The sequence below is a fragment of the Anopheles coluzzii genome, chromosome 2, assembly GCF_943734685.1.
Source record: "Anopheles coluzzii chromosome 2, AcolN3, whole genome shotgun sequence".
Lineage (NCBI taxonomy): Eukaryota > Metazoa > Arthropoda > Insecta > Diptera > Culicidae > Anopheles > Anopheles coluzzii.
This window is the reverse complement of record NC_064670.1, coordinates 89,644,320-89,667,853: the sequence shown is the minus strand read 5'-3', so window position 1 is coordinate 89,667,853 and position 23,534 is coordinate 89,644,320. Positions and strand designations below refer to the sequence as shown.

At 39.1% G+C, this 23,534-nt stretch overlaps 1 protein-coding gene and 1 pseudogene across 7 annotated transcripts; both read left to right on the top strand.

Moving 5' to 3' along the window:
• The first annotated feature begins 815 nt into the window (after nucleotides 1–815).
• Nucleotides 816–1,731, top strand: LOC125908411 (uncharacterized; annotated as a pseudogene).
• Nucleotides 1,732–8,051: 6,320 nt separating this feature from the next.
• On the top strand, nucleotides 8,052–13,816 carry LOC120948975 (serine protease inhibitor 42Dd-like). 7 transcript variants are annotated; one of them, XR_007452253.1, is made up of 6 exons: nucleotides 8,052–8,292; nucleotides 8,413–8,624; nucleotides 8,709–9,506; nucleotides 9,612–9,753; nucleotides 9,881–10,118; nucleotides 10,399–10,534. XR_007452253.1 is itself a non-coding variant. In XM_040365879.2 (6 exons), coding segments are annotated over exons 1-5 (1,326 nt in total). In that variant the 5' UTR covers nucleotides 8,053–8,291; the 3' UTR covers nucleotides 10,054–10,061; nucleotides 13,418–13,501. The 7 variants fall into 7 exon arrangements, 6 of the variants coding, with proteins under 6 accessions (XP_040221813.2, XP_040221812.2, XP_040221814.2 ...); XM_040365879.2 differs by lacking the exon at nucleotides 10,399–10,534 and adding an exon at nucleotides 13,418–13,501 and having other exon boundaries at nucleotides 8,053–8,292; nucleotides 9,881–10,061; XM_040365878.2 differs by having other exon boundaries at nucleotides 8,053–8,292; nucleotides 9,881–10,061.
• The last annotated feature ends 9,718 nt before the right edge of the window (nucleotides 13,817–23,534 follow it).

Here is a 23,534-nt window from a genome sequence, read left to right as displayed (position 1 = left end):
AACAAAAAACGTGTATATTAAATTTGAAAATATCTCCACAATATTTAGAACCATGGCCGACACAAATGTACTCAGAACATTCAGCGAAAAACGAAAATTACGTGATATTCTTTTGGAAAATTGCGTAACTTCGGAAAATGGTTTTATTCTTTGCACCATTGATTCCAGCAATGGCTGCAAATGTCGGCAAAAAGCTGAGAAGTATGATTTAGGAAATTTCATTCGTCATATTAGAACAGTACATCCAGCGTTGGCGATCATCTCGCGGAATCCTTCAAGATGAATCTTTGATTCCGACGAAACATCGAAAAATAATTTAAGTCACAGTTGCTATAGATCGGCAAAAGTTACTGGAAAGCATGATAAAAATGATATTTGTGCATAACGTGCCTATGTTGTGCGTAGAATGGGAAGGTTTGAGAATTATTCTACAACCCATTTGCGAGGCACTGAAAATTCAATTGATTCCTCTCAACCTAATTTGCCATTTAGGAGCTGCCGCACGTAAAATTCGAAGGATATATCTTCTATTGTTAAAGGAAAACTCGTCTCTCTGAAAGTAGACAGTGCAACAAGGCTTGGAAGACATATTTTAGGAGTGAATATTCAGTTGTATGATGTGGAACAAAAGGACATAGCAATTTATACCATCGGTAACATATTTCACTAATTATTTTTATTTTTTAAAACATGTTATAACTCTTTTTTTTATGGATAAACTCATGTAAAAATGTGGTTCTTTAATCTGAAATAATCAGTTTGTAAATGTTTTGTGTTAATCATAATAATATTTTTTTTTAATTGTTTCGATAGGAATGGTCGAACTCAACACAAGGCACACCGGAAAATATGTCAAGACAAAAATATTAGAAATCCTTGCAATGTACAAAATTTTCCTGACTCAAATTTTCACGGTAACGTGTGAAAATGGGGCAAATATGATCGCCACTGTAAATCAGTTACGATCTGAACTTCAAGAATCCTATGATCATCCTGAGGACGACGACACCTTCGTGGTTCCTATCGAACAAGTCGACAGGATGGAAACTGTCGAAAAGGACTTCTGTCTTACAATAACATTAGTAAGGTGTGCGGTGCATACTATGCAACTCTCAGTTGCAGATGTTATAACACCATTTGATGCTGAAATACGAAAAGGTACATCAGTATCAAATAATTGTAGAAAAATTGCGTACAAGTCGGTCTATAATGAAGAGTCTCTCCCACCGCTGTACTGTAAAACAAGATGGAGAGGTGTTTTTGAAATGCTGAACTATGTTTACAAACATAAAAAACTTTTTAATGAATTGGGGCTTCAGCATTCAGAACTAGGTAAAGTAAAAAATATTTAGTATTTTATTCAGTGACATACAAAAAGTTCATATTACTTTCAGATCTTACGGAGCAATGGCAATTTATAAGAGTATATTGCCGCGTTTGAGCCTGTATATATAGCTACCAAAAAAAATGCAAGCTAAACATACTCCGCTCAATCAATTTTATTTAACATGGATGACCACTGTTATTAAGATAAATGCTATTCAAGAGAATCGTTTCACGCAGGCACTAACACAAGCCCTTAAAAAACGACTTGAAATCTTGAAGGAAAACATTGTTTTCAAGGCTGCAATGTCAATACATCCTATATTCAATTACTTGAATTCCAGATTTTTTAATTCGGAAGAAAAGGAGGAAATTTGTGTATCACTTTATTGTAATTTAAGTAATTAAATTTAAAATATTTTTTTCAATTCCAGTGTTTTATTCTCGCAACTTCCGAACGCATCCGGGCATTAGATGCTAATGTCCAGTCAGCTCCTTTACCGTCTTGCACTGGCAACGATGCGGTGGGTAATTGTCCGAGCGATTTCGACATATTTTTCACTACTTTGTATTCTTTGGATTTGGAAAACCATCAGAACTCGTCGTTTGACGTTTGGTGTCATTCGGCCGTATCGGGGTGGTCGTTCGTCGAAGAACGTACGTCGCTCATGAGTGGAAAGGGTTGTACCACTAGATTGGGCAGAACAAAACCTAGACGGTTTTCTAATTTTTGATCATAGCGGGCTATGAAATGAGTGAAAATAAGCGTCGCGGCGAACGTTCCCGGGAACGAACGAGCTCCCCGATACAGTTTACAACAGTGGTGGAGATCAATGGCAAACGTTTTTATTAAGGCCGGGCTACATTGATCGTACTCGCAAGTGTAATTTTTATTTTCACTAGCGCATCTGGCGACGACCAGCGCAAGCTAGATGTCGGTATAATTTATGTGTCAAAATTATTCATACTTGGTGTCTCATCAAGTTTCGAGCAGGCTACTTGTATGCCGTATGAAATGTTTATAAACGTCCATAAATTGCAACAAAATAGGCCGTTAATTGTTGTTGGTGGATAAATCGTCATTTATACAAAGCGCTAGGCAACATTTTTCCCCATCTTCCAACATCTTTCCATCATTGGGTAAAATTATAGCCTCCTGGACCCAAAACACTTTTTGACAGATAAATTATACCAGCCTCTAGCTTCGACCCGCCGCCGCTAGATGGCGTACGCGTTCACAAAAATTACACTCAGGAGTACGATCAATGTAGCCCGGCCTTTATACGTTTTAAGGCCGGGCTACATTGATCGTACTCGCAAGCGTAATTTCGATTTTCACTAGCGCATCTGGCGGCGGCTGACCGAAGCATTTTGCCAAACAATTTGGAGCCGCTTCAGAAAATACGTTATTTTTCCATGTTTTTTACTTAAATCGGAGGAGAAAAGTTTTGTAAAACGTAGATACACATGTCTTGCACGCATTGCATCCATTTTTGCAATGAAAAACGATGGAAAAACTACTTAATTTTGAGATCCGGCAGATCCATTCCCTCGATGACCAAAAAAAGCTTCCACCAGCCGCCGCCAGATGCGCTAGTGAAAATCAAAATTACGCTTGCGAGTACGATCAATGTAGCCCGGCCTTTATACGTTTTTTTATTGAAGTCGCTTACTTTTGGCTATGAAAATGTAGTGGTCGTCACTTCGCCGTGTTTTTCGAGCATTATTCTCACCAGCTCTCTCAAAAGCACCTTACGCTCTAGATTGTACTCTCCCTTTTTCTATTCGTTACTAGGGTGAAAGGGTGAACTTTGCCTTCTTTCTCTATTTTATGGATTTGGCGCAATGTACTTGAAATGATCCTAGTAACCATGTTCATAAAACTATTCGTTTAACGAAATATCCAACTTAGTTAAGTACTGCAGTCCGAAATCACTGGTTAAACTTCCATTCCCTGCCAACATTTGAATATGTGCTTTTTAGTTGGCATGTTTTTCCATACAAACATTTTCTGAAATTTTGCTCGGCAGGCCAAGATATTTTTGTGATATTTTCAAAACCAGTTTTTCCATACAAACGCATGCTTTTAAACTGAACTGTCAGCCAACTATCGAGCGTTCAACTAAAAAGCATACCAGCTGAAAAGCATTCAACTAAAAAGCATAACAACTAAAAAGCGTTCAACTATTAAATTCTGACTGAACTAAGTACTAAAAAAAATAATAAACGTTTGTAATGCACTTACACAAAAATAAAATTGCCTAAAACCGTGCTTTAAAATTTTTAATTTATTTTTTTTCTATTGTAAATCTCTGTATAACTAATTTGCTGAGTTAAACGAAACATTTGAAGGTAGTTGACTATAGATTGTAGTAGTCTATAAAATTATTATAGATCTAGCAATCGCGTAGTTGACAAAATGCACAGGCAGATCGCAGTTGTGATCAGTAACACTGCTTCTAAACGACCAACTCTTGTACCGCGACAAATTTTCTGCGAGCTCTTTGTTCTAAAAAAACTTCTAAGTTTTAGAACAAAATCAGAGGCAACCGAGATTGTCGCGGGTTTGTGAAATTTTCACAGAAAGGCAATGCTCGCGCTTCGCGACATTACGATCGAAGTAAGCCATACATTCGTGCTAAAACAAGGACGGTTTGACAACTAGAAAGTGTCGCCAAACATTGTCGCGGAAGATTTTTTGGGTCGTCTAGAAGCAGTGTAAGAACGAGCGGTTTTAGGTTATTGTCTCAGACAAACAGAAAAAAGTAGCGGTTTACGGAATCACGCAGTTTTCCTGAATAAGCTACGACACTTGGAAGTTTAGGGTCAAAGTGTTTAGGGTTTGAAAACCTCGAAGGTATGGGATGAAGTTATAAAGGATGTTCCAGCAGAGGCTTGTGAAGTGATTCTACCTTATATATTAGAGCTTTGAATTATATACTTAAAATAGGCTAAAATAGGGATCAATTTAGAGTATAATAGAAGAGCAATACAATATCGGTAATACACCAGCCTTATGTCAGTGTGTATATGTTTAGTTACAAATTTGCCGGGTAAAGATTTAATCTAATACGATTCCCTTTTCTGTGCACTACCCAAAATCAATAGAAGCGTCACCACTGATAGACTCCAGCAGACGGAATGAAGCGAACCAAAATGAAAGAATCGTTGCAGTCGACTTGGCCGTCGAGCCGTCGGAACAGGTACATTAATTTCAAGCGCTAATAGTGTGTGCTTAGATATGTCAAAAAGTTCTCTTTCAATTATTTTCACACGAGCATAACAGAGATAAGAGCGTATGTGAACCGTTGATCCGCAGTCCATAAATTGAAAAACTGTGAAGGCGAGGGTATAAAAGCGTAATTATTGCAGTGAGTTGTCGCCTGTGGGAGAAAGCTCGTGCCATTACGGTAAAATTCGAAGCGCTGGAATACGACCAGAAGTCTGAAGTATTTCATTATACTGCCAATCGCCTTGTTGATCGTATTTGTTGCATAGGTAGAAAAGGACGAATATAAGTTGTTTTAGAAATGCAAAATGAAAAACAGGCATGGGAAAAGACATGGGTCAACATTCTGAAGGACGCAGTATATTAAATATTGAAGAACGTTGAAGGGCAAGATCTTTATGGGGTACGAGCTAGTCTAATAATTAGTTAAAAAGAAGAAAATTAATAAAATATTGCATAGAATTTCAAAGGATATTTTTGGAACAAATGTTCTAAAAAAGTATATCACAAAACGGACCAATGGAGTATGACGGTTATCTCGCTGCGAACGGCAAACCATGTAGGTTAGATTTTTTTAGATCTGCACAATGCACAATCTGCACAAACCCGTGACAATCACGATTGCCTCTGATTTTGTTCTAAAATTGAGAAGCTGTTTTAGAACAAAGAGCTCGTAGAAAATTTTAACAGATTTTTGCTCAGTAGAAGCTTTTACAAAATGTAGCCAAATTAAGAGGTTTCCTCCATCTCATTTCATTTCATTTTTCCTACATCAATACGTCATATCCATTTCAAACCAAGGATAGTGTCGACAATGCCAAGTGCAATAAAATCAACGATATATCGCGTTATGGAAACTCCGGAACCGATGTAATATACTAAATTGAAATTAAGGATTATTGTACATCTAAGAAATAAATACAAATTAATAAATGATTGAATGAATGAGCTCAGTCGAAGCTTACGTGAACGAATTGATGGGCACTAGTCACAAGCTTACGGTTGCTGGATATGCCATTGATGACCAGTGGTTGGGGATCAAATTATTGTTCGTGAGTAATTAAGTTTTCCTAAGGATGGATGTGAAATGCGATCCGAAAGCAACGATATACTGGCTATAGGAAAGGTATGCTGTGGACTTTACAAATTGTGCATGGCGAAAAGTCAAATAACGTGTGCTGCAAAGGGTGAAAAGATTGTTATGGCATCGGCGGATAGGGTATTTAAATTTGCAAAGTTTAAAAATGCTTCGATCTATAGCAACGGAAATCACCTTCAACGAAGGAAACGATTACTCTTGTGTGCCATGTTTACAAAGTACTCCTACAGCCATGGAGGTAAGCGTGTATGAAAAGTTTTGGAATTAATTCACAGCGACCTTTGTGAGTGTGTCCATCGTTGGTATCCGATATTTCCTAACGTTTATTGACGATTCAAGATGTTTGTATTTTTTTTTTTTTTTTTTTTTTTTTTTTGAAAGCCAAACCTCAATTGCTATAGGTTTTTGTAGATTTCAAGACGCTGATAGAGAATCAAACCGTAAAATGTATCAAACGTCTACGTACTGATAATGGAAAGGAATACGTTGACGGAGAAATGGAGAGATTTCTTCACAATGCCGCAATCTTTCATAAAGTCACGGTACCTTATAACGTAGAACAGCACAGCTTTGCTGAACTAACGAATAATTGTTGGATCAAGACCGATACGTGGAAGCATTACTAGAACGATTCAAAATGACCAATTGTAACCCTGTTTAAACTCCTATAGATCCACATAATCATTTGATAAAAGCTGAAACAACATCAATCCAGCAAAAGCAGCATATGGAAAAAAGTACCTTTTCGAGAGCTAGTTAGAAGATTACGGTTCTTGGCACACTGCACTCGGCCAGATATGTATTATGCCATAAACAAGGTCAGTAGTTTTAGCATTGACCTAAACGAGATACACTAGATAGCGGCAGAGGAATCTTCGTTATCTCAAAGGTACTAAAAGGAGAAGGAAAACTTTTTCCAAACGACCACAAAATGGATTTAAGTCTAGTGTATCTTGGCGTATTAAATTTTCCTCTTTCATTCAACCAAACCCGCTCGAAGGTAACTAAGACCACCATTCCTCGCTGTAAAACGAGGCGTAACAACCGACGATCAAAGCACACATTGCCTTATGCAGAGTAAGAAAGAAAAAGTTAATTGGCTGTGTGACAAATTAAGGAATCTAATGCAAAGCCAGCAATGCAGACATATTTATATTATTTTACAAGTGCATATAGTGAACAAATATTTTCGCAGCGTGTAAATTGGACACTTACCCCAAAGCATGGTTCATGCCCGTAACAAACTTTTCAATACTTACCCCCTTGGCCGGTTTTTTACAAGAATACAAACATGGATTGAGTCACTCAAGGACGCCATTTTTTCGATAAATGAATCAAAATCCAACAGGCGAATGTTAGCCAGTAAGCGCAAGTCTATAAAATTTAAAGAAAAAAATCTATGAAACAAAATACATCACAAAGAAAGAAAAAAAAAGAAACAAAGCATTACACATGAAATCACAAAAATAACACTAAAATGTCCGATTGCTACATCCTTTTGGTGCACTTATGCTACACACGGCCACAGCCTTAAAATGGCTTTGAATTACCGAGATACCTTACATCAGGTAACGGATCAAGTTCTAAGTGAACCAAGCAGTCGCGTAGGACCGCGATGTCTAAACGTGGCTGTGGTATTCAAACAGTGCCCAAGATCGGTCAGGACTCTCGGAGGTTTGGCCAATGTATGTATGACCGAAATTCCCAAACCCTGAGCTTTCAACTTTCTCCCCTAACACCACACGATACTACAACAGGACATACATTGCTGCGCCTGTTCCGACCAGTTCCGTCCTTAAATCGCCACTTGGCTGTAATTAACCTTGACGGAATAAAACAATTCCTACCTTTCTCTCTACCAATGAGAATTTGGTCTTCAGGTTTTCACGGACACTTGCACTGGGACTCAAACATCACTTCACTTCACTTTTTCCTTCGATTCACGTTAATGTGGCTTCTAGATTTAAGAGTTACTTCTTCTAACGTTCACACAAATTTGACGCGTTGAGCTGCAGCAGTTCCCTGTTTTATACCCATCTGGTTGCTATCCAAGAATCTGTTTCCATGGACATTGCCAAATTCCGCAGGATGCTTTTCAGCTGCACTGTTGCTGTACCGGTAAAAGTTTTTTTTTCACTTTCCGGCTAAACTGTTGTGTGTGCTGATGGTTCAATGCAGGTATTAGTCAGATGTGCAGATAAAACACAAAATAGGACGATATGTATGAATTCTTTACAACAACTCAACATTCAACACGCGAAACACAAAAATGGCGCGTCGATCAGCTGATACCCACTGTGCGGCATTTCCAATCATAAGTTTTCAATCCAGCGGCTTAACCCTATCCTGCTCGGCCAAATGTCATCGCCACGCATTCGAAAACAAACAAACCACCGAACACAGTACATAACGTATCAGCGCTTATCTTGTGTGTGTGTTAACCCATGTTGCCAATATTCATCCCCTCCCAACGGCCTATCGCTGAATCACAGACATAAGTTTGATCGTGTTTGTGTTGGTGCTGCCGAAAAAGCCAAAAACACACCGATATTTGCTGCGGCCGCCCAAATACACCGGCTAGACGCCCATCCAACAACACCAACTCGCATCCGGCTGAATGAGTCATCGCACCGTAACGCAAGTAAGTGTGTGTGTGTGTGCGTATGTACAAGCTCGCACCACCCGCCAATGTAGCGTATATAGCGCCTATGTTGAGCAGCATTCAATTCCAGTCCCAAAATAACCTTCAGTCTGCTCGCAGTGCCCGCTATACGACGGTTCGGTACGCTACGCCCAGTTCTAGCAGTGCTTCTACTACTAGCCAAAGTGCAATCGATTGAGGACCATTTATCAACCCAACCGGAGATAACAAACCATCTGGACCGCCCCAAAGTTACCATGGCCGACAATAGCAGCTCTCTCGATGCGCAATTTGTGTCACAGTCGAACAGCTTCGCTACCAAGCTGTACCAGGTGAGTCACGCCACCTTACGGCAGGCGGCCGGACGGTCAATGTAATGCGCGAATACTTACTGTGGTGTACATTGTGTTTTGTAGCGAATAAGTGCGAAACATGCGGGAGAGAATGTGGTCATTTCGCCCTTCTCGATCAGTGCGTGCCTTTCCCTGGCCGCGATGGGCGCCGGCGGCCTTACCGCAGAGCAGATGTACTCCGTGCTGGAATTTGGAGCGCCAGACAGAAAGCAAACCGTGGCCGACAACTATCGGCGCCTAATGGAGCGCCTCGCCACCGACAGCACGGTGAACGTGGCGAACAAAATCTACGTCATGCAGAATTACGCTGTCAAGGGTGCGTTCAACGCGATTGCCACCGGCAGCTTCCGGTCGGAGGCCGAGTCGGTCAACTTTGCCGAGAGCGCGGCGGCAGCGAAAAAGATCAACGGCTGGGTGGAGGAGAAGACGAACAACAAAATCAAAGATCTGATCTCGCCGGATGCGCTGGACGAGCTGTCGCGCATGGTGCTGGTCAATGCGGTGCACTTCAAGGGCACCTGGACGTACCAGTTCGATCCGAGCCTGACCCGCCCGTTCCCGTTCTGGCTGAGCGAGACGGAATCGCGCGACGTGCCGATGATGAACATCAAGAAACACTTTGCCTTCAACAACTTCGAGGAGCTCGGCTTCTCGGCGCTGGAGCTCACGTACGGCGGGAGCGACATGACGATGATGCTGCTGCTGCCGAACGAGCGGATGGGTTTGGCCGCGCTCGAGGAAAAGCTGCCCACGCTCAATCTGGCCGAGCTGGCGGGGAAAATGCACAAGCAGGAGGTAGAGGTGTTTCTGCCCAAATTCAAGATCGAATTTACGCGCGATCTCAACGAGGATCTGCAAGCGGTAAGTCCGGTTTTTTTTTTCGTTTTCCCGCAGGAGTGTGTAGGTTAAAGCCCTTGTAGCGAAGTCTGACGCATTTTCCCCATCCGCTTGCTTTCTCACACACAGCTCGGCATGGAAAGAATGTTCAGCGACTCGGCCGAATTCCCCGACCTGCTGGAGCAAAACGAACCACTGAAGGTGTCCAAAGTCGTCCACAAAGCGTTCATTGAAGTGAACGAGGAAGGCACTGAGGCAGCTGCTGCTACCGGTAAGCATTTAGTTTTCTTTGACCCGGCTCCATATAGCCCTCATAACTTTGCCCGTCCCCCCCACGAGAGCTAGAGTCACACGAGCATTCGCATTCTATCATTGTCCCGGTATTCCTCTTTTTGTAGCGGCTGTTGTACGCGTCAAACGAGCCCTTATAAACCGCCTCAAAGTACGGCTAGACCATCCGTTCTTGTACGCTTTGATGATGGGGTCTTCACGGCAGACGGCTTTCGTTGGCCGGTTGGTGAAACCCGATCAATCTGATGTCGCCCAAGCAAATCGCCACGAGGAATTGTAAATTGCACGGTGTGTGTGCGAGTGTGCTATCTACGAACTGCAATCGGTCTTGCTTGTGCTTTTATTGTGAGACCACTCATTTGGCCATGTGATTAATGATCGTTACAATCTATTCGCTTATCGAATACGGATTTTTTTCCATTAACTCGGCCCTAACCAACGCCCTTTTACAACTTCACTCGAGAAAACGTCTCCTAATTGGCTTAGATTGCATTTATCTAACCACAAGCCCCTCTTGTCGTGCGTCTTTCTGATCGCTTTCCCTTTTTTTTCTTATTCTCTTCCCTACATGGCATGATTCGCCGCACCCGATGATACATTCTGGCCGGACAAATCCTCGGAATAGGTATGATCATGATGATGCGCTGCATGCCAATGCACCCTTACTTCACGGTCGACCATCCATTCCTTTATGTGCTGAGGCATCAGCAGATGGTCTACTTTGTGGGTCGCGTGGCCAAGATCGATGCTTAGCGTGCGCCAAGGCGCAAAACTGGTCGAGCTTGCTCCGATTGCAATCCGTACGTCGAATGCACGTGATAATATTTAGTATTAATGAAATCACCTATCTCAAGGAAAATAAATATGAAGTATTCATTCACTGTACACTAACACCGTGCCCGCTCTGTAAAGTTACTTTTCAAAACCTCTGAAAAATATGGTTACATTCGCCTGAGATACGGTTTTTTTTGTCGTAGTGCACGTTTGCTTATCGATTTTATCTGACTGGGGGTGACCCACTCGTAAACTAATAATCCTACGTTCGGTGTGTTGCTAATCAGCACGCTTACCGATCTTTGCACAGGTTTTTTTTTTTTTTATTTTAAGGTGTGTACGTGTCTTACGACACACACACTCACACTTTGGACGGTTGCGCAAAGTAATTTATAAATGCATTGCTTAACGATGCACACGGGCCAGTGCCGATGGCATTTGTGTTTTAAGTCTTGCACTAAGCCCTTGGTTTTTGATAATTCCGTTGTTTGTTTGGGCATTTATACAAGTTAGCTTATGTGTGAATCACCATTACAGTACATTATCGACCATTGTAGATAAAGAATGACTAACTCGGTACAAGTTTATGCGCACCAAAATGAATCACTCAACTTAAATCGCAAGGTACATAAAAGTCTCCCAACTCAACTGCTACTTCATCGCGTTCAATGATCTCATTCGATGGTTCGTTCGCTGCCGTGATGCGAAAAAAGCGCCATTAATTGTTTGTGAGAACCGGTGCAGCAGATCACTTGCGCCTAAATAGCTAAACAAACCTCCCCACCGCATTTGAGTAAACAAATAACTCTTGGGTTATTTTCTGGTGGCTGTTCAGACACGTTTCCTGGGAATACTCCCACCCAAACCAACCGGTGGTTTATTTTTAGGTGCAAACACCAGATTTCTTGTTGTGCAACAAAATAATTCGACTTTCCCTTAGGAAGAGAGTCAAGCGGAGATTCGACTGTACGCCACACAAGCATGCTTGAAAAATGTAGACGTTGCTTCACAGCCGGGAAACGATATCAGTAAATCCGACCATTCACGCCCGACTCATTTTATCAGTTGTGACAAATCGGTTCTTTTTACTCTTGCGTCAATATTTCACTCGCATTCCAAACGCGTGCCTTTGATTTCATATTCAATGTTTCTGACAGTTTTTAAAAGATAAAAATAAGCATAGATAACGTGCACTACATGAATCGACCATATCAATAATAAGTTGCATCACTTGATGACGTTAGTACGTGGTCAAAAACTACAGTATGCTGCTAAACGAGCGGGCAAGCCGATTGATAAAGCATGCTAATTCACTACTTAAAATTGATATTGAACTGGCCTAGGGAGCAGACGGTTTGGTTGGGGCTAACAAAAATAATCGTAAACGTAAACAGAGCAACACTCCAGACACTTTTTAATCTTAGGCTTTTCCTCCAAACAGCAAACACCAATTTTCGAAGAAAATCTTCGTTGACACAACAACCGTTGTCGGTCAAGTCCAACCACCTATGCCATTCCACTAGCGGAGTTCGCTTTCAGTGTCTTATTGATAACCCATAGCAGGCCATTCGAGGCTTGAACCGATGACGGAATTGCTGTTAAGTCGTACGAGTTGACGACTGTACCACAAGATGCCGACTTTTCCAAGAGAATACTCACTACAAAGATTGTTGGTCTTTTGTCAGTTCCAATGTCATTTCCCAAAAATACCTAAAGCTGAGTCTGATGCATTTGCAGTCTCAAAGCTATTTGTAAAATTATATTTCAGTTAGTATTCAAAACTAGAAAATCAATGCATTTATTTTGACACGTAACACTTCTCGAAATTTGCGTAGAGGACTGATCTTAAGATTGATTAATCAATCATTACGTCAACTTTACAACATCCAAATCGAATATTAGTTGAGATTATGCTACATGGCCTTGGGATGAGTTCTTTAATGTTTTTAGAGTGCCTTTACATCCAATCACTAAAATAAAGGTACTCACTGTATACCTTGCCGAAAAAACTAGACAGTCTTCTGCCAATATGCACAAGTTCCCACTTGACTGCCTCGATCCAAATGTCCGATGTTCAGTCATTTCATTCTTAAAATGACAATATAAACATGACTTAAATCGATCTTTTAGACTACTTTAACTACTATTTAGACCTAATAGTAAACAAACGCTATTAGTTTTTTATACTAGAGTTTTTGAGTTTTTGAAGTTGGTTTATTTTACCTCATAAGATTTTAGTTTACCTTGATTCACTACACTACGATGTTAGGATTGATTTTTGGAAATGTTTTGATTTAACGCTTATTCTTAATCGCTGCTGGTGCCTCCTTTTCGATGACTCGTGTTGTTGATCTATTTTGTGTCAATTATTTCCTTTATTTTTAGCCATGATCGCGGTGTCATTCTGTATGATCATCTCCGAACCAGTGAAATTCACAGTTGATCATCCATTCATTTACGCACTCATGTCACCGGAGAAGAGTGTGTTTTTCATTGGAAAAACCTGTAAAATGCCATAACATGGTTTACGGTGTACCATTGATAACCCGCATTACAATGAGGAGAAGTGATGCATTTTTATACGTGTTATAGTTCCTGAAACCGATAATCAGTTTCTGTAGTCATCCTAAAACATTGATTTAAAAAAGATAGGCAAATGCAAACATTCAAAATAGCAATGAACAAAGAACCATAAGAATAACACAAAAGATGATTTACCAAAAATAAATATCTTCGTAGGCCATAGTCGTAGCGCTTATTGTAGATGCACGTCTTTGGCTAATAAAACTCAACAAACGCAACAACTTTTTTTTGCTAACGACTATAAAAACACACACGTACTTTATGTTAATTTTTTATCGTTCCAACAGGTATGGTGATGATGACGTGCGCAATGATTATGTACCCTATGTTTACGGCTGATCATCCGTTCCTATATGCGCTGAAAGATTCGCAAGGAAACATCTTGTTCATTGGTAAAATACTTAAAGTTTGAAACACGAGCAATATAAAATGCTTCAAATCGGACCAAATACGCATAACCTCACAAACACAAACAGTTGCCTTAACTAATCCATCCGTATGTATGCATTTAAACGCGCACAACAATACAAACCGTACAAAGCTACCTCTTCTGTATAGCGTATCAAAGAGCACACTAAGCACTTAAGGTACTTACAAATGTTCCAAATATATTTATATTAATGTCAATGTGGTGTACAACACACCAAGTGTCATAAAATAAAGGATAAACTTTTTTGTTTCACTCATTTCTTCATTTCTCTTTGCTGTTTTTCTCAATCATGATGACTTTTTTCATTCTATTCTTCAAATCACAGTAGTCTTCGATTTGGGTTCACTCGAATACTAGTTTACTAGGCGCTAGTGAATTATTGATTAACACAATACATAACGCATCACACTCATGGGTCGGAATGTGGGGCAGCTATTTTAGGCAACTATTAAGATTGGGGTCAGCACCGCTTTAATATTTCCCTCCAGTAATGTGTGTGACTTCACTACTCTATCAAAGACGATGACAGTGTTATATTATTCAAATAAACTAGCCCAAATGATTCCTACGTTCATAGATATAATTGCATAAAAATGATTACTCTTCGAGTTTTTTAGTGAACGAGTGAACGTGAGCAAGAAATATAATTTTTTATAGTATCACGAATATCACCCATCAACATGTAGTGCATAAGTACGTCGCACGAGGCGTAAACGTCTTTACCGTCCGTCAACCAGTTATACTATAAAATGATACAGTGGTAGTAAAGATATTTAATGTGGATAGAAAGAAAAAAAAAATTCATATATAATCGATCGTTCTTTAACATTGGGTACGCAATGTGCTTTACTCAATAACCGGGATTTTTTATAGCATAGCTGAGTTGAAAATATGTTGTCTGCTGATTATAGATCTACTAATATGAGAAAACCCATGCAATTTTAGGCCTAACCTAAAAACAAATATGTCTAACTTAGTGCTTAACCTACATTTGCTAAACCTAATTCTGGACTAGATAGAGGAGAGGTGAGCTTTGTACAGAAATTAATAAACTCATTCAATCATTTTCAATATTTTGTTTTGTTCAACTTGAAGTTTTTTTTCTATGTGAGTATGCACAAGTAATCCATGGGTTTTCCCATATTAGTAGATCTATAATCAGCAGACAACATATTTTCAACTCAGTAGGAAAGGATAAAATGTTTTTATTAGTTTGTATACTTTTTCTAATTGATTGTATATGTGGGTCTTAAATGCCTAATTGCCTAACTTTATTACAAGGTAATTTTCGTAAACTAGTGTTTCTAGTGAAGAAGATTGCCTCAGATTTATTTGCGTTTTTTAAGCTTCCATCTATTGAAGGAGTTTTCGTATGCTTTCAATGTGCCATTTATGGCTTTGATTATTGATCTCGGACTTCTGGTCGTAGCCGTAATTGCTAGGTCGTCTGCGTATAAATAGCTTGTACAGTTATTTGTAGTGGGAATGTCCGAGATAAATATATTAAATAGTATTGGTGATAATATACTACACTGTGGTACGCCCTTTACGGGCTTAAATAAATTTGATTTAGTAGGACCGATATGAATTGAGCTTTTTCAATTGTTGAGAAAGGACCGAATTATTTTTATAAGATACATAGGAATTCAAACTGAATTAGTTTATATACTAGACCATCATGCCAAATCGAATTTAACGCTTTTTACGTGTCCAACAAAACTAGATCCGCAGAACTTTTTTCTTTTCCAATTTTCTATAATCTATTTCTTGAGTCTAGGTATCTGATGAGTTGTTGATTTTTCGGGTTGTAAACTAAACTATGACTGTGGGATGACGATCCAAGATCAAACTTCTTGGTCGCAAACTTCCTGGTCGCAAACTTCTTGGTCGCAAAATTTTTGGTCGCAAACTTCTTGGTCGCAAATTTCTTGGTCGCAAAATTCTTGGTTGCAAAAGTCTTGGTCGCAAAATTCATGTTCGCAAAATTCTTGGTCGCAAACTTTTTGGTCGCATAATTCTTGGTCGCAAAATTCCTGGTCGCAAAATTCTTGGTCGCATACTTCTTGGTCGCAAAAGTCTTGGTCGCAAACTTCTTGATCGCAAATGTCTTGGTCACAAAAGTCTTGGTCGCAAACTTCTTGATCGCAAACTTCTTGCTCGCAAACTTCTTGGTCACAAACTTCTTGATGGCAAACTTCTTGGTCTTAAAAGTCTTGGTTGCAAAAGCCTTGGTCGCAAAAGTCTTGGTCGCAAAGTTCTTCGTCGCTTTTGCAATACGATTATGAAAAATATCATGAACAAGGTAATAGTTTCACCTTCACTGTCACTCGATTACCATATTGAGAATATCGCATAGCCCCTCTTTGACTTTTTCGTAAATTCGGTACATAAAGCTTACTATATATATATTTAGCTTCTACCTAAAAGACCTTTTATTTAGTTTGAAGACTTCTATAGGTTTCATAAATTTGAATTAACATACATCTTGTTCACCTTAATTTAACAAAACCCTAAGTCCACAGAGTATGACGTGGGTACAACTTGGGTCATTCGTAAAATGATGATTAATGCTTCCATCGGAGAGGGTGTAATTAAGTTCACCATCATTTGCATACACGCGTAACATAGGTGAGGACGAAATCGCTAAAGACATATTGTGAACAGCTAGCAATACAAATTGAAATATTTCGAACATATCGATCAAAATGATGACATGTAAAATGCGGTAATACTTGTTAAGACATCGGTTTACGTTCAGATATGTATTTATGTTTATCACAGTAAATAAATAGTTGAATCCGCAAAAGGGCCCGTCGTTTCCTACTTTGGTAGGATTAATTAACCTAGTTTTGAAGTTGTTCGCTCAGCAGCCGTTCTCTGTCAATGACAAGTGCCACCGCATAATGTCGGTTGGCTTGAGCTACATTCCCCAAACAATGAAATAGTTGAATTTTCACGATAATTGGAGCAAGCACACAATGTTGTTCACACGTTAATGAGTTTTCAACAACTTTTCAGCAATGTCGGCTTCTATTACATGTACTGTACATGTACAACTGTAGAGCACGTCATCAGATTGTGCAGCGAACTACCCTAGCCGAAAGTCTAGCGAAACCTACCATTCAATTTAAATAAAGTTTTTCTATGCTTGGTTTGTTCACATTTTGGAATTTAACGAAATATTATGTAAAAAGTCTACAATGACAATTTTAAAATGGTTTTAATCATAGTTTTTCAAATAATAATTTGAATTGTAAATAGTAATTGATGAACATAAAGAATGAAACAAAGGAGCCCCTCCTCTCCCTCCGTCAGCAATTACAGTGTCCAATCATGTTACACTGTTCAATCTCCCAACCTCGCTCTACAGGGGGCCTCAAATCATCTTACCGCCCCCGATATCCTAAATCCGCCAATGTTCTTTAATATTTCTGAGATTAGAGTCTATTCTCTGACATTTTGAATATTTGATACCTTATCTTGTATAATGAATTGACTATCAACTTAACCAAAGAAAGCCTTGAAAATCAAATGAAAATTGAAGCATATAACGAAAGAACCACATTTTGTTCGTTTTACAATAAAAAAAAACAATTTCTAAAGCTTCTTTCCACTATTTCACAATTGACCTTTGGATGCATTGCCGCTTCTTTTCGATGGTCTGGTGGGTTTCTGCTAATCAGTGTATTTGAAAGTAGGCTAACGTCTTGCGTATGAGAGAACGACCCGGATGGGTGGTGGTAACGACCACGTTTGACCTTACAGGAAGACTGTCAATGAAACAAATTTCTTTCTAGTAACATACTTACAATAAATCAACCCATTCAAGAATTAAATAATTGTTTGAAGAGAGTTTAATTTCTGTAAAACTAAAATAGTCATACTACTCTCAATATTTAGAACAAAATGTTTTAGTCAAACAAATCTGAATAGAGGTGGGTGAATCAATGCACTGAGTAGTTATGTTTTGTAAACAATAAAAATAACACCTTTTATGCTTACTTTCCTACATTGTATGATATTTAACAATATACACCCGATATCTTCTTTTTCTCCTTTGGCACAACAACCGCAGTTGGTCAAGGCCTGACCGACCGGACCACTAGTGGGCGCAACTTTCAGTAACTTATTTATTACCATCGCAGGACAGTAAGTCCTTCGTATGAGAGCATTCGGGGCTTGAACCTATGACGGGCATTTTATTAAGCCCTACGAGTTGACGACTGTACCACCAGACCGACCACCACCATAGGTTTTCTGCACCTTTCCCAACAATCTGCATCAGAAAATATATGGTAATAATATATTATGTGTATGGATACACAAACAAAACCTTTGCGAGTTCTTTGCGCGACAAATAAAACCATCGCGAAAAACTGGAAATATATTTGATGCAACTTACTCAAAAAATCGCATCTCCTGTCCGGATAAATATTTTGACGTGAATCTTTCATGGGAAGTCAAAAGCACACTTATTAACACATAAAAACTAACATTCGGTCGATTCCTTTGACGAGCGCTGTTTGAATTACAATGTCACTTTACTTTTTGGACACAGTAGTAGATGGCCACTTATAGAAAATCCTTCATCGTCGCATTAATAACATAAAATGGTTAATGACGATAACACATATACATCGAAAGAGGCATGGCCATTAGTCGATAGAGAGATCATCAGAAGGCATTGCTGCAGGAATGCCTGTACCCGATTCCACAGTTTAACACCTTCATTTTACAGTCCTCTATCCCGGTCTTTAAGACAACTGAATTTGGGACTAGAATCAAAAAACCAATTCCGCGAAATCCGTGTCAAGCCAATTAATATAGATAAAATTAATAATGTAAATAATACATTAGTTTTACAAGCCGTTAGAACATTTGAAAAAAAGCTCTATACTTGGTAAATGAATAACTACTTTGCCTATCGTACAACAAATTGCATCGTTTTTGCATAGTATTTCTAAAAACATATATTCTGCTGATTTCCCGAATACACAAAATTATTAAATAAAATATGTCATAGAAGATCATCATAACGTACTATGGATAGCTAATACTTATTCCATAAACTATGCCTGGCACTAGCAATTTAGTAAAAGCTTTGATTTTATACAGAAGTTTCGACAATTTTACGTCTGGAAGCCTTTAATTCGAAGAAAGTAGCATTATGCTATTCATGGTAATTAGGAAATCTGCAAGAGTGAGTTGTTGTTGTATTATTTTTTTACGAGGTTTTTTAGCAAGAGGCGACTCTTATGAAGAGTGGGTGTCTGATTGACATTCTAATAATTCATTAAGTCTGATTCAGTAGCTTACTTCCATGATGAAAAAAAACAACACATAGTGAAAAAAATTGCCGGAGGCTTTGACATGTTCGTAAATTTAAAAAAAAAATCCCCGGCTTCGAAAAAAAGCGTTATTTTGCAGGACCGTGGAGATGTTTTACATTGTACATTTTGGTGCATGTGGTATTTATTTTATGATTTTCCTGAACAACGCACGAAAATTGAACGCTTTTTGTTAATATAACAAACAATATAAATCTGCTTCACGCAGGGCAAAATAAGCATTCATCTTTGATAAGAAATGTGCAACCTCTTTTGGCACATGGCGCTTGATAAAGCTATGTTGTTGTATTTATCTACACAATAAAACCAACGGTCACAATTTCTAAACGCCGATTTTGTCGGCTCGATTTTTTGAAGATTTGGAGACCCGTTCAGAACAGTTAATCCAGAAAGAAGGATAAAGAGAAAACATACGACGCGTACGTAGAAGTTTTGACCGCTCCAGTGTTTTGGCGCGTCACGTGTTTTGTTGAAATATGCCCATTTTGTCTCGCTGAGTAAAATAACCACACGCGAAACTTCTACCTTTATTTTACTTTTATTAATGGGTTATTTTGAGGACATGTGCTAATTTTAATCTATGGAAAATTAGTATAAAAATTTATGCTATTGCTCTATGGATTAAAATTACCTCAAGGCATCAAAAGTATACGATAAAATATAATGTAAAACTAATTGTTTTTCCTGGAAAGTTAAAATAAATATGCTGTAAACTACTTAACATGTCCATTATGCCTCGTTTTCCGCTACTCAGAAAGGATGATTAATTCTTGAAATGGCCTACGCCTTTCTTGCATATAAGATGAAAGACATGAATCTGCTTACTTGCTTACAATTTGTATGCAGGCGTCCCCCGAGTTACGACCGCCTCGAGATACGACGATTCGCAGATACGACGATTTTGATTTTCACAATTGAAAGTTGTCATTGTGAAGAAATTTATGTGTTTTTTTTTTTAAATTCCTTGCTGACAACCGTTACACACAAATTTCCAACGATTCCCCAACTATGATATTCCCTGTTCTTGACTATCTAGGGGAAGGTAGGTAAAGACGGACACTGCGCAAGACGGACACTGCGGGTTAGATGGACACTTCTCATAAATGCATGAGAAAGGTAATTTTTGAATAATTTAATAATGCAACATCCAAACATAAAATAAAACAACACATTTGAGAATATTTTTGAAATTTTCAACCGTGCTCACTCTTGTTGATTTCATTTGAATACTGCGGACCTTAAGCTCTACAACTTGTATTGTTTATATTTCCGGAAGTTTTATTTCATGAATGAGTTGTCGTATGATCACGTATGAATGAAAAAACTTTCGAAAGAACGAGAATGAAATCACTAAAAATCTTGTTTTCTGGTGGTTTAAACATCCTGACACCACAGCGGGAAAGACGGACACCTTGTCGTAGGGAAAGATGGACATCGAGTTTGTTGCTTTATTTTACTTCTTATATCATCTGGTGATGAATAGATTTCTTCAAATAGCTTAAATAAGGTTAGTTAGAAGATATAAATCATCCAGCAACTAGAGAAAAATCCTTTAAAAAATACTAGGGTCGTGGACTTTTCACGGAGTAATTGCCTAAAGGGAAGTTCTAGACTGGTATTCTGTAAGCTGGAGCAACGTCAGCTGTTAGTACGCGTTATTTCGATAATGCTTTAGATTCGATGCATTATTGAAGGTGTTTAGGCAATTACTTATTTAATTATCCGGCGCTACAACCGCTTTGCGGTCTTGGCCTGCCTCAGGAGTGTCCGAAACCGCTCACGGTCTCGCGCCTTCGTCTGCCAGTCCGTTATCCCGGCCTTAATGGCGGACGCCTCCACGCCATCTTGCCCCCTCAATTTGGGCCTACCACGCCTCCTCTGTGCTTGTGGACGGCCTAAAAAGACTTTACGGGCTGGGTCGTCCGTTTCCATGCGTACAACATGGCCAGCCCACCGGAGCCTGGCGAGCTTGATACGCTGTACGACAGTGAAGTCGCCGTACATCTCGTAAAGCTCGTCATTATAGCGGCTCCTCCATTGTCCTTCCACACATACGGGGCCAAGTATCCTTCTGAGCATCTTCCTCTCGAACGCGGCTAAGAGGGTTTCGTCAGATTTGGACAGTGTCCATGTCTCAGAGCCGTATGTGAGTACCGGTACTATATAGGTACTATATAGTCCCAGCTTCGTCCGTCGCGACAGGTTCTTTAGGGTGAAGTGATTTTTCAGGCTGTTGATTAACCGGTTGGCAGCCAGCATCCTTGCGCGCAACTCAGCTTCGATGCTGTTGGCGTTGCTGACCTTTGACCCCACATAGGTGAATTGTGGGACGACTTCAAAAGTGCGTTCACCTATCTGCACGTCACGCCTACGTAGATTCTGATTATTTGTTGGTAGGCCCGCTGATGTTGCCACCATCAGTTTGGTCTTTGCCTCGTTTATCTGCAATCTGAAGCTCTCTGCCGTGGCAATTTAGGCAATTACTCCGCGAAAAGTCCACGACCCCAGTATTTTTTTAAGGACTTTGTTGCGCGTTAGCACAAAGCCCGGCCTGCAGATAAATAATTTACCAAAAAACGGCTTTTTTAAGTAATTCAGGATTATTTTATTTTGCCTTTAACAGCACAAAATTTTAGTAGCCGAGAGAGTGAAAAAAAAAAACTAAAAATTCGTCCGCTTCCACGCAGGTCCGGGATCAAAAAGAAAGCCCTATTTCGCAGTCCATGCGGTCACCGGCTATCCGTCAAACGCTCGGTTGTTCCCTTTCGTTCAGTCCGAACGTTTATCGTCCAGTCCGAGACCTCTAGCGGCCGCTAGCTAAAATACGGACGCTCCTTGTCGATCCTTAAACGATCGCGTCGTCACCATAAGTGACAGACTTGTTAATACTTAAAGACATTTTCCATTTTCGAACAATTAATATTTGTAATCCCATATAATTTCTCATCTATTCCTGAACAATGCCGTATGCAATGCATCATCTTTTTAATGCTTAAAGTTGTCCAAGTCGTGACAAGATATTGGATTTCGTGAAGCGCCTCATCAGCGTCGAGCGAGTAATAGCATAACGAATGACTGCTATTTTGACTGGTGTGCTGTTTCTCGCATATTTCCATGCTTTCTCTAGTTGCTGGATGATTTATATCTTCCAACTAACCTTATTTAAGGTATTTGAAGAAATCTATTCATCACCAGATGATATAAGAAGTAAAATAAAGCAACAAACTCGTTGTCCATCTTTCCCTACGACAAGGTGTACGTCTTTCCCGTTTGGTGTCAGGATGTTTAAACCTCCAGAAAACAATATTTTTATTGCTTTCATCTTCGTTCTTTTGCCAGTTTTTTTCATTAATGCCATTTTTTAACCAATTTTGCTTATATTATGCCAAAATTATTCTCAAACGAGTTTTTTAACTTTAAGTTAGGATGCTGCATTGTTGAATTATTCGAAAATTACCTTATTCATGCATTTATGAGAAGTGTCCATCTTAACCGCAGTGTCCATCTTTACCTACCTTCCTCTGCATTATCGAACATTATTTTAAATAAAATACACGATATCATAGATTCCGACTCTTCAACATCGGTTATAAACTTATAAACTCGACATACAACTTTTCCGACCTACGCCTTGCTTTGGGATATTTTTTCGGTCCGAAATACAGGCGTATCTTGGGGGTCACCTGTACTAGGATTAAAAAACAAAACGATACTCTACATGCAACTTTGTACTGTGTGATAATATTGTACGGATGTGCGAATCAACAGTGACGATAGCAAGAGTCAGCACATATTATAGGTTGGTTGGTTGAATTTTATTTTTGTTCGTTAATATGTCTGCATTCCTTTTGTGCACACAATAATATATAAAACACCTCACGATTGTTCTTGTTTTTGCTCTGGTTGCTGTTTTTTGTCATTTTTAAACACGCTGATTATAAATTTCGCACAGATACACGAACGCAGATGCAACTGCACCAATTGCGAATTAGTAAAAGTCGTAAAAAATCATCACCACTCGCAAAAAAAACTCACGTCGTTATGGCATCATCATTCCCAATCTGTGTGATTTTCTCCTCATCATATATGACACACGTATTATAAAAAAAAGATCGTATCGATTCCTTCCTAATATCAATCCAAAACATACGCTCTAATACGCTGGAAGATCTTCGTGCATACAAAGTACAACCATTCCACCGCTTCTCATTGCCGGTCGGTTTACTTTTGTGGCTTTTCCTGGTTCTGCTTTTCTTAAATATACACAAATCCGTAGTCAATGAGGCGCGCAGTTGTGCTCTAAGAACTAAGTCTTCTTCTTTGTGGTTGGCACTATGACGTAGTTTAATTTATGTGTTGTGTTATTCTTCTTTTTTGTGCGTATTGTGATTTGTAGAATTGATTGCAATTATTTTTGTAAAATACGTTCCAAAACCATCCCCACACACACACATCTCCTTAAAATTCGATTCAACATCATACAAAATATTCAATTCTTTTGATCATGAGATATTCACCGCTTGTTCAAACTTTTAGTTTGGCTGTTTTATATAGTTTATCTGGTCCTTTCCTGTGTCTTCAAATATCTTGCTGAAAGATCATTTTCCCATCTTTTTCAATTGTATT

Coding starts and splice junctions, on each gene's coding strand:
- LOC120948975 (XM_040365879.2), top strand. Junction 9,507..9,611: donor TCAACGAGGATCTGCAAGCG/GTAAGTCCGGTT, acceptor TCTCACACACAG/CTCGGCATGGAAAGAATGTT. Junction 9,754..9,880: donor TGAGGCAGCTGCTGCTACCG/GTAAGCATTTAG, acceptor CTCTTTTTGTAG/CGGCTGTTGTACGCGTCAAA.